At 34.6% G+C, this 11,066-nt stretch overlaps 2 protein-coding genes across 2 annotated transcripts; both read right to left on the bottom strand.

Annotated features, from left to right (window-relative positions):
* Window positions 1-852: 852 nt before the first annotated feature.
* Window positions 853-6,636, bottom strand: LOC131930322 (phospholipase B). The gene is made up of 10 exons (XM_059286742.1): window positions 6,403-6,636; window positions 5,397-5,625; window positions 5,041-5,263; window positions 4,746-4,910; window positions 4,498-4,642; window positions 3,864-4,064; window positions 3,445-3,585; window positions 2,647-2,832; window positions 2,307-2,413; window positions 853-1,718 (listed from the first exon to the last, which is right to left on the bottom strand). Exons 1-10 carry the CDS (start codon window positions 6,470-6,472, stop codon window positions 1,548-1,550), a joined length of 1,638 nt encoding a protein of 545 aa, XP_059142725.1. The 5' UTR covers window positions 6,473-6,636; the 3' UTR covers window positions 853-1,547.
* Window positions 6,637-8,407: 1,771 nt separating this feature from the next.
* Window positions 8,408-10,199, bottom strand: LOC131930314 (manganese-dependent ADP-ribose/CDP-alcohol diphosphatase-like). Its single transcript, XM_059286733.1, has 3 exons — window positions 9,881-10,199; window positions 9,497-9,745; window positions 8,408-8,751 (listed from the first exon to the last, which is right to left on the bottom strand). Exons 1-3 carry the CDS (start codon window positions 10,188-10,190, stop codon window positions 8,408-8,410), a joined length of 903 nt encoding a protein of 300 aa, XP_059142716.1. The 5' UTR covers window positions 10,191-10,199.
* Between the last annotated feature and the right edge of the window lie 867 nt (window positions 10,200-11,066).

Genomic DNA, 11,066 nt, shown 5'->3' with positions numbered 1-11,066 from the left:
CTTTTTCATGTTGTTGTGGGAATGTATGTATTGCACCTTGTTCAGTTGTAGGAGTATTGATTAAAAGTATCAAGTAGAACAACTTGGACAAAATTGTTTCTCTTAGCCCCACCCCCCTCCTATGTATCATAGTATACAAGCCAACCTGCTGCGTATCATATGCCGCTATTTAGTTGTTTTATTTTCTACTTTTCAGTAATTCCTAATTTGTGAATTCGACAGTACCACTGCTGTCACTGAAAATATTTGCTATAAAACACTATCAGTAAGTCGTTAAGGACGATAACCCCACCCCCTCCTTTCCCCCAACACCTAACCCCCCCTCCCCCGTGACCCAGTGAAAGCAGCCTTCTCTTAGCTACCTCTCCTAAGTTTAAAATCGTTTTAGCGTGAACCACAGCTCACCAGACTTCCTAGAGAGGAAGAGAGGGGACTGCAAGGCGCGCTTACAGCTTGTTTTCTAGGGTCTCCCAGAAGAGAATTATATATATAGATAAGGTCTACAAAAATATTTCCTTTTTTCATCATTTAATAAAGGTTATTTTAAAAATTAAATTATTCAAATGGGTAGAGATTAGAAATAGTGTGAAAGGTAGGGTGAAGTTTTTGAGTTGAAACTCCATTACTATCTTAGGCTGTAATTCTAATTCACTTTAGTAAAACTGAACACCTGAAGCAGTCTAGTTAAAAAACACAAGGCTGGTAGCTTTATGCACATTTATAAATTAACAGATATCTACTTTATTTAAATTAATCATATGCATTAATTCTATATAGGTCATTATGAAAATCAGCACACAAACCATAAAATGAATTTTTTTAAAGATAAATAAAATAAGACACATCTTTACAGGCATCTTAAAACATTTTATTAAGTAGTTTTTGGATAAAATGTAAAATACTTAAAAATAAATATTCTTGACATATTTTTAAAAAATGAACACTTTATAAAGTGTGGTTTACAATTAGTGTAATACAGAACACAAGGTAGTTGTAAGCATCTTGAGTAAAATACACCAACTACATAGATGTAGCTTGAAATAAAGCTAAATAATTTATACAACAAATATATTTTACTAGACTATATACACTGAGTTCTTTCTCAATATTTTAAAAATTTTGTTTTCAAAACAGAATTACTCAAAATAAAGTTTTACTAAAAGTACACTGTGGAGGCTTCATATATAGGTAGCTCTTGCTCTTTTAATATTAAAATAATTATTTGAATTTAATTACTCTGTTAAAATTTTTACTACTGTTAAATTATTTTAAAGGCTTATAAAAAAATTTACAAATACAATTTTCTAAAAAAAATTATATTTTGAGCTATTTATTACATTTTAAATTTTTTTTTTTAAAAGTATAAAACACAATGTAATTAAAAACGTGAAAAATTATGTAGCAGATACATTTAAATTTCAGTTATGCTGACAATATAATTTTAAACAGAGAATCCTGTTCCAATCAACAAATGTATATTAAACATTATATCATACCGGTATTACAATTTCCTGCTTGAATATAAAGTAAAGCAACCAAGTTACTGATTAGAACCTTGGTTTTGTTCTGACAAAACTGAAGTTGTAAATATCAGGTAGCCCAATATGAGATTGATTAGCAAAGATACCCGACCATGAGAAAGCTGGTAGATCATTGCCTAATGTTGGTCCATTTATAATATCTGCTTGAAGTCTCATTGCCATGCTGTAATCAGACACCTAATTTAGGCACAAAAAAAAAGAATAATTAGAAAAGTGGGGGTTCGGCGTGGTCGAGTCGGTAAAGCTCATGGTTGCTTAACCGAAAAGTCTCGAGTTCGAACCCTCGGACAGATGAGGCTCGTTAGCTGGGGACAGCCACTCTTCTAGGAGAGACAACTCCAAAATTAAACAACTGCTGCCTTGTAGTTTGTTCTTGGTTGGACAAAGGCTATGGAAGCAAATCCAAAAAGAAAAGCAGGCTAAAATCGGAGTCAATGGCCTCAATGGCGCATAACCAGTTGACACGTAACGCTTAATTGTGTTGGAGGCGTGGTCGAGTCGGCAAAAAGCTCATGGTTGACAAATTCGAACAAACTCTCGAGTTCAAACCCACTGGCAGATAAATCTCGATCCCCTTCAACACTAATAATTAAGAACGAAGAAGAAGAAGAGAAAAGTGATCATAATAAACAACAAGAATTATAAATTCTTATATTTATGAATGGGGCCACTAGCTAAATATAATTTTCAGGGACAAATGCAGTTTAAGCAGTTTGACTTTATACATAGGTATTCAAATTTTACTGAATGTTCAACAAAACTTACTTTTGTGTCATAACAACCTGATGCTCTAGGATTTTTTTTGTCTAAATCTCCTCTTGCACAAATAGCCCCTGTAGGTAAACCTCCACTATATGGATCATTTTTATAATCTGCAAATGCAAAAGTTATTAAAAAATTAAGACAATAATTAATAAAAGGTTTTAAAAAATTATTGTTTTCTGCTTACTAATTTAGAAATAATTGAACTGAAACTTAGTTCTAACAGAATTCTATAAAATTATAATGTAACATTTTAAAACCAAAAATATAGTAAGCACATTATTATTATTATGTTAATTTCTGTATTATTTGTATGAAATAAAAATGTATATTTATCACTGACCATTTTCTCGCATTATGTCTTTCATTGAGTTCAAGTCATTCACTTTGCCTTGGTCTCTGCGGAAAATCTTTGCCCTAGGTGCCAGGTCATAGCTGTAGTCTAAACCATGTTTATCAACATAATCTGGATAACCACTTGTGTCATAAATCTCTTCAAAGAATGGTATATTATAGGAAGGGAAGTATCCTAAAAAATGAAAAGAGTAAACGATATTGTCTTATAATGACTATTTTTGTTTCTTTTTATAGAAATTTTTGTAGGACAGCAAAATGTGAATTTTAAAACACAAAGAAATTAGACAAAAGTTGGACATGATAAGGGGTCATCCATTTATGAAGTCCACAAAAATTTGGGATTTTAGACCCCCCCCCCTCCCCTTGTGGACACAAATTTAGTAGACCTCTCAATACATGCTGCAAAATTATTAATTCATGTACATGCAATGTGTACATTAATTAATTATGTAATATAGGAATTTGATATTTTATTTTTTAAATTATCAAATTTAAGCATTTTGGGGTTTAGTTCCGCATGTGGACGTCCACAATGACCCGAAACCCCCACCCCCCGGGTGGACGTCATAAATGGATGACCCCTAAAGTCTAGATATAAATTTGTAGGTTATGAATACCAATGAATATTACAAAATTAAAATATAAATAGAAACAATACTAAATTGCAGACCAAATATATTTTAAAATGTATTTCTTTTACTCAAAGTTAACTTCTATTTTAAATTAAATCAATTTTTTTTTTCAAAAGCTGTGTTTGGAAAGCTCCACAAAAAAAAAAGTTTACCTGCTCTGAGTATGGGTGTGGCATCTTCTGCAACAACCAGACCAGGAATTTGTTCAACTACCCACAAGGTGTTGTCTAGTATTGGTTTCTTAGGTGTAAAGAGCTTCAAGTCAATTACCATATACTGATTATTGTAAGTGCCTGGGATAAAAGGAATATGTCAACAATTTAAAAAAAATAAACATTTAAAAATCAAACCATCAAAGCAAAGACGTTTTCTTATTACAATGTAAGCCTACTCAAATTATATTTTGAAATATGTATGAAATAATATATATATGTATATATATATATATATATATATATATATATATATATATATATATATATATATATATATATATATAAATGAATACAATTTTTCTTTTAAAAAAAACAACTTGGTTTATGTTTTTTGTTATTTATTTGTCTTTTTGTACCTGAATTGTATTTAGCAAAAATGTCACCCCACTGCTTGCCACTTTTAGCCATCATGTTGGCTATGCGCACACGTTGCCAAGCTAAAAGAGACTGGGGAGAAACATACTGATACAGGGAGGAGTTAAAGACGTTGATGGTTGTCTGGAGCATTACCATGCCACTTCCAAGGTGATAAAAATCATCAAGAGATTCCAAATATCCTGAAAGTATCACAAAGAAGAATTAATTCAGACTGCTTAATATGTCAAATTGTAGTATGGCTAACAGTTTTATAAAATAGATAACAATTAAAAAATGAAAAAGAATACTCCAAAATTCAAAAATTAAGAAGAATACTTTTAAAACTTAAAAAATATAAGAAAAGATATATCTTGGGTAGGCCTATATTAGAACTGTATAGACCAGGAGTTGGCAACCATTTTTGAAAGCATACCTGTACAAACTGGCTATTTAAAAAAGAATGGGAAAAAATGAGCCTAAAATACTTGTTACTGTTTTGCTTTAGCAGTTTTTAACCACTCAAAAAATAGCTTTCAATTCAGCTTCCCTAAACTTAATTATAAATACTGTGCAAAAATGGGGGAAAAAAATGTATTCAAGAAAGGTTGCCTCCCCTGATAAAAACAAAAATACCTGGGTAACTAGAAAATGAAACTCTCTTTGAAGCAGTATAGGAATCTGAGACATTAAAGTTGTAGTGTTTATAAATTCTGTTCGTTGCAGCATACACAAACCAGCTGGAGTGGGACATGAAAATATTCTCTATTCCTGGGAGAATCTAAATATCAAGTTGTTCAATCAATTCAACATTTAAAACAAACTACACAGATTTACTTCCCTAGAGTAAAAGAATGTTTAAATGGCATATCAATATATGTTACCTTAATAAGTACTGAACAATGACCAGAGTTGTAGAAATAGTCACTTGCTTCTTCTGGAGAAAACTGTCGCCAGTTAGGGATTGAGCTGGGATTCAAGACATTCCTTAGATCAAAAAAGTCGCCATTTGCATTTAAGAAGTTTAATGCAAACTTGTCCAGGGGAGGCTATAAAAATTAATACACCTATTAGTTGTATTCATAGTTGTATGGTATTTGAATAATCACTTAGTAGCCTCATAATGAAATTAACAGGCATTCCTTAAAAGAAATTATTTTAAAAAGCTCTTGTACTTACATTTTTTCCACTCACAGCCTTATAGCCATCATAAAGACCATCTAGTTGTGAAAAGATGTATCCAGCATGACGCCATAGAGGATCATTGCTATTCGTTTTTATCATATAATCTGCCCATTCTCTCTGCTTGAGGAACCACTGATTCAGTTTTTCTTTTAACTTCTCATCCACAGGATTTGGGAAAAACACTTCAAATGTGTTTGCAAAATGGTTCTCCATCTGTCTAATTTAACAAGAAAATAATATACTCAAAAATCCCTGGATACCTACTCTTAGTCTATCAAGCTTAAGTCATAGTAAAGTTAATCTTTACAAACTGATTTAGTGAAAAATTATACTAATGGTTAAAAATTTACCTAGCTGTTAAAGCACCTTCCAAAAACCCTGCAGCATACATGATGTCATCATTGGAGTGTTCTTCTGAAGGTGCATTACCGGCACTGATATCCAATATGCTCCATCCAGTTGTGAGAAGAGAATCATCAAATGTTCCAAATGAAGTGGCTTTTTCAATGTCCAGGACATCAGGCATAAAGTAACACATTGATCTTTCTTTACAGTAGACACTTCCATTTTTTAATGATCCTAAAAAGGAAATGATTTTGATGAATATTTTAAGAGTAGGTATGAAGTTTTATTGTTAGATATTAAAAAAATAAATATTAAATAGACCAAAAGTTTTCAGTTTTTATATTTTATTAATTTATTAGTTTTTAATTTCGAATTTTCAATTTAAAATGACAATTATTATTAGTTAGACGGTAATCTATCGTTTTGGGTACGTAAAATCGCCCGCGGCTATTAATGTACAAAAACGTTACCTCATTGTCATGGCTTTAATAGAAGTTTCTTGTCACAGGTTTGTGTCAAATATTATAGATAAATGAATAATAAACCTAAATAAATGGCTAAATATATCGATATAGGCCAGAAATTAACTTTAAACAGCAGTGTCTGAGAGCAAGATTTGCTACGTATATATACAGCAGCCATTTATAAAATAGAGTGGCTTCCCCCTGAATCTCGCGCTATAAGCTTATAAAAATAAAACAAACAAGATGGCTGCTATAGTAAATGAGCATGGTTGCATCTGTTGGAAACATCGCTAATCTTCATTTACTACGGAAAAGTTTTAATTCAATTGTTTAAAAACAGGTACATAAAAACAAGGAAACATGTTTGAGTTTGTATTTTAAAAAACATAAATCCTCCTCAAAATGTGAAATAATTATTAAAATTTAAGGAGTCACCTGTTATTCACATTACAAGTCGCGTGCGATTTTACTTACCTAAAACGATAGATTACCAGCAGTTAGAGTTAGAGTTCACTGTTAGTTTAGTGTTAGAGTGTAGTAGACTTACCACCGATTGTTCTTCTAAAATAGAACAAAAAACAGAATGTAAGTAGTATTGAATAATTCATTCCTTTCATCTTTCTTTTAGCATTAGATCTACAATCTAGATGAATCTAGTTGCAACTAAACAAGAATATAGGCTTGTGTGTCAAAGACTGTCAATCCTAACCATTTAACCAGAAGTTTGAATTCTTCATCAGGTCTGGATTTAACTGAGAGAAGATAAACAAATAAAAATCACATGTATCAATTCACGTGACCTACGCATGACATCTAAAATTAGACTAAACAAGTTCATCTGTCCAAGATTTACCCGATTTTGGCCTACTTTTGGGGGTCCATTCGATGCAATTTAAAGCCCATTTTTATTACCGCCATACGTATTTGTTTATGTAGGCTATAGATAATAAGGTTACGTATCTACTTCGCATTTCTTGACCCACTCCCATCTCCCGCGTAAGGTACATCATATTTTACTACAATTTTATGGACGCCCCTTCCCTCCCCTATTCTCAAGAAACAGATGAGCTTTACTTCAACTGTCTATTGGAGCATCCGGTCCAAAGGGGTAACTTTTTAGCGCAATTTCCATACTGGCAATTGCGTTTATTTATAGTGTAGTTACCCTCACAAGTTAAAGACAGTTACAAATTACTACTGACAGCTAAGTCCAAATTTGTGTTACTGTTTATCTTTTCTGTCTAGTCTGTAACCACACTGTTGTGTGCTGACGAAGACAGACCTTGGGTCGAAACGTCCATAGTATTTGTAACTGTCTTTAATTAACTTGTGAGGTAACTAACACTATCTGTTTAATTACTAACTCCTGTAGGTGGAATCTTGAGATCGATTAATTACCCTCCTTTACCTAACCGGTCTAATTGTTGCAAAATCAAAACGTAGATAAGGCATATGACAAAGCAATATTCATTAAGTTTGACATAATTAGATAAAGATTGCTATGTGGCGTTCAACGAGTTGCGCGTATAGTGACACAGTTACCGTCCTTTGTACTGACGAATCATGGATTTATACTTCACCAACTGGGGTCATTCATAAATGACGCTTTTTTGACGCTTTTTACACCCCCCTCTCCGTCACACATCGTCACAGAAAGGCAGACCCCCCCCCCCCCCCCCTCTTAAAATGACGTTACACCTCAGCCTTCAACCAACGCCATCCGCCTTAAAATTGTAGTTAAGTTTTTTTTTTTTAACATGGATTTATTTATTTCTAAAATATTTACTGAGCTCGGTTAACATAGAGTATTTTAATAAATTTCTTTAACGATTAGAAAAAGCAAATACAGTTTCTAACCTTACCTTTTTTTTAAAGAAACAGTGTGACGACGCATTATCTGACACCCCCCCCCCCCTCCCCCTTTCCCCCTCATCACAGAACGTACACACAAGTTAATTAGGCCTGTATAACGAGACAATCCGACGTTTTCGAACCACCTTAACTTTTAACACAACAGTTTATAACATTTCTTTAGACCCTTACACCTTATAATTATAATATAATAATAATGTTTTATATATTTAAATCATTGGTTGGAATGACATGTACTGCGCAGCATACATAGGTCTTTTAAAACCACCAATAAATCAAAGACAGTAAAAAGTAAGCACGTTTGAAATTAATATTTTATAATATTTTATAATTAAAATCACACACACAAAATAAATAACACGTCCTAAAAAAATCAACTTAAAACAGAAACTGGGATGCCATATAGTGGTATTTTAAAGTTGGAAGTTGGGTACTATCTACTGTGGTCTTAATACAATAACAAAGTGGTATTACAAAATAGGGTACTATATACAGTGGTCTTACTGTCTTAGTACAGTATCGAAGTGGTATTACAAAGTTGGGTACTCTCTACTGTGGTCTTAATGCAATAATGCAATAACAAAGTGGTATTACAAAATAGGGTACTATATACAGTGGTCTTACTGTCTTAGTACAGTATCGAAGTGGTATTACAAAGTTGGGTACTATCTACTGTTGTATTAATGCAGTAACGAAGTGGTATTCCAAAGTTGGGTACTCTCTACTGTGGTCTTAATGCAGTAACGCAGTGGTATCACAAAGCTGGGAACACGCCCTACTCCATCTATAACCAAACTTTCGTCCATGAGATGCGCAGTAGCAAAGGCGTTTCCGTCTGGTGACGTTTCAATGACGCCCTGAAAGGTAATGTGCTGAATACCATTTTCATCCACAACATCCCAACCTGAATGATCATGGCCAGAGAACACGCCCACCACACAGTTATATTTAGAGATGGTGTGTAATATTTCTTCATAGTTCCAGGTCAGGCAGATCCCATCCTTACTCAGTAGTGGGACATGGGCTGGAGAAAGAGATTTAACATAGACAATGAAATAATATCATGAAGGGGAATATAATGTTATACTTATATAGTGCCAATTACTTTGATACATGTTATTTGGTGTTGAAAACACTAATGGTGGACAAAGCTAATAAGTGACATTCATATTGTCAATTTATCTTTACAATAATTATTTGTAGCGTACTTTAGAATAAAGCTTGCGCGTGAACACATACACATACGCGCATGCGCGCAAACTCACGCATACACACTATTAAAAAAGCTTTCAAAGTCCTTCATAAGAATAATTAGAAACTTGCCTGAGTTAATTAACTGCTGAAGTAGTCGTATGGCTAACATTGATGACGCATTTACGATAAATATAGAGGCCCTCTAGTACAGAGGCGTAGCAAGGGGGGGGCGGGGTGCGGACCGCACCGGGTGACACCATTTAGGGGGGTGACACCAAGGCAAAAAATAGCAAAACATATAGAGAAAAATGATAATTCCACTTAATTAAGTGATTAATTCGAGTGTTAAATAGTCTTTTAAGAGGTGCAAATCGAAAGTTTTTGAGGGGGGGGGGGGGGTGCAAATCGAAAGTTTGAGGAGGGGGTGCAAATCGAAAATTGAAAGTTTGTCCCCGGAAAGGTTCGCTACGCCTCTGGGGGGTGACACCATTAAGTGCCGCACCGGGTGACACCCGACCTCGCTACGCCACTGCTCTAGTATTAGAGAAAATACATACACTAAGAGACTAACTTACTAATAATTATGACATTTTCTTCATTCTCCTGAGCGGCTTGGAGAGTTTCAGACATCCATTCCAATTGTTTTTCACTGACTCCGCCATTGTAAGCTGCCCAGCGCTTATTCAATCCTTCTAAACCTGATGTGTCATTCCAATCCTTGTTTGGGTTATTTTGCTGGAGCAACTGTTGCCCGGTTCTAAAATTGTCATCATTTGACTTGTCATCGTATCCTAGCACGCTTAGTTCATAAGCATCAACAGCAACTATCCGCAATTTCGGATGGGGTAAACGTGTGTAATACAACCGGTTCTGTTCACTTTCAATATTTAAGTTAAATAAGTTATTTAATAATGATTTAATTAAGAATAATCTACTGAAGCAGTACAAATCATGATTACCAATGACATGAAAGATAGGGGCCTTTAAATTATTCAATATTTCCATTACCATAAGAAATGCCTCGTCGCTGCCATTATTTTGAAACGTGCTATGTCTATCAATAAGGTCCCCTAACTGAATAACAAATGCTACAGGATCTTCCATACTTTTCCATTTTTCGATTGCATTTCTGGCAAGTTTGAGAGAACTTCTGTAATACCGCGTCTTAGTGTTTGAAAAATCTGGGCCATCATTGTGATCAGCATATTGAATATCAGCTATAATACCAAATGTTAACTGAGACTTGTCTTTATTTGTGCTCAGTGCCATTGGCTGTCAAAATTGTTCCTCTAAAATAAAAATAAAATAAAGTTTACTAAACACGCTGTATTTATAAAATTAGTAATTTAAATTAAATACATGAGATATTAAACTTACTTGATTGGATGTTTGATTTTTATAACACACACACGACACAACACACCGCAACTAAGACTTTGGGTGAACACCCTAACACATTCAGGCCTACTTAGCTAATATTATCATTTCATTCATACACGTGGAGAGTTAGCTACCTTGATTTGGCTTTCAAAGGCAGTATCTTAATTAAACATCGTAGGCCAGCAATTTTCAGAACATGGGTCAACATTGCACAGGAAATCATACTAGATCTAGAACGACTTAGTTATTAGGTTTCGAGTGACCCCCCCCCCACACACACACACATCCGGCTCCCTCTGAGTAACATACCTGGAATAACATTGTAGGAGTTTGTGTGGAAATTTCATAGCTCGTCATCTTAAGGTTTGTGTATGTGTGTGTGTGTGGGGGGGGGGCGGCGTAGCGAGGGAGGGACACGTGTCCCCGGGCGCCGACCTTAGGGGCGCAAAAATGGGTTAATGGGTTGGAAAAATAAATTGAAAGGTTGAGGGGGGGGGGGGGGAGGTGGAAATCGAAAGTTTGAGGGGGGGGGGCTACGCCTCTGAGGGGGGGGGGGGGGTGGCTTAGCTTTTACTTATGACGAACACTTACGTGACGTTAAAATTAAAATGGGGAAGGGGGACAAGGGGGTAAGGTTGATGACCCGATAAACTCCCCACGAGTTTATCACGAACACTGTTAAAAGTATATATTTTCTATATAAATTCCATTTCGTCAGAGCCCCCCCCCCCCCCCCCCCACGAAGAAATGTCTGGAAGAAACCCT

This window comes from Physella acuta, unplaced genomic scaffold (genome assembly GCF_028476545.2).
Source record: "Physella acuta isolate Inbredline_101_S28 unplaced genomic scaffold, ASM2847654v3 ptg001756l, whole genome shotgun sequence".
Classification (NCBI taxonomy): domain Eukaryota; kingdom Metazoa; phylum Mollusca; class Gastropoda; family Physidae; genus Physella; species Physella acuta.
The sequence above is the reverse complement of the archived record's forward strand: the minus strand, read 5'-3'. Positions and strand labels throughout refer to the sequence as shown.

Bases quoted from the DNA above. Each gene is read 5' to 3' on its own strand.
- LOC131930322 (XM_059286742.1), bottom strand. From the start codon at position 6,472: ATGAAAGGAATGAATTATTCAATACTACTTACATTCTGTTTTTTGTTC. The intron at 5,626-6,402 runs GTAAGTCTACTA...TTTCCTTTTTAG, and splicing joins TTTTAGAAGAACAATCGGTG to GATCATTAAAAAATGGAAGT. The intron at 1,719-2,306 runs GTAAGTTTTGTT...TGCCTAAATTAG, and splicing joins CAGGTTGTTATGACACAAAA to GTGTCTGATTACAGCATGGC.
- LOC131930314 (XM_059286733.1), bottom strand. From the start codon at position 10,190: ATGGCACTGAGCACAAATAAAGACAAGTCTCAGTTAACATTTGGTATT. The intron at 9,746-9,880 runs GTAATCATGATT...AATTGCGGATAG, and splicing joins CCCTATCTTTCATGTCATTG to TTGCTGTTGATGCTTATGAA. The intron at 8,752-9,496 runs GTAAGTTAGTCT...CTCTTTCTCCAG, and splicing joins AGAAAATGTCATAATTATTA to CCCATGTCCCACTACTGAGT.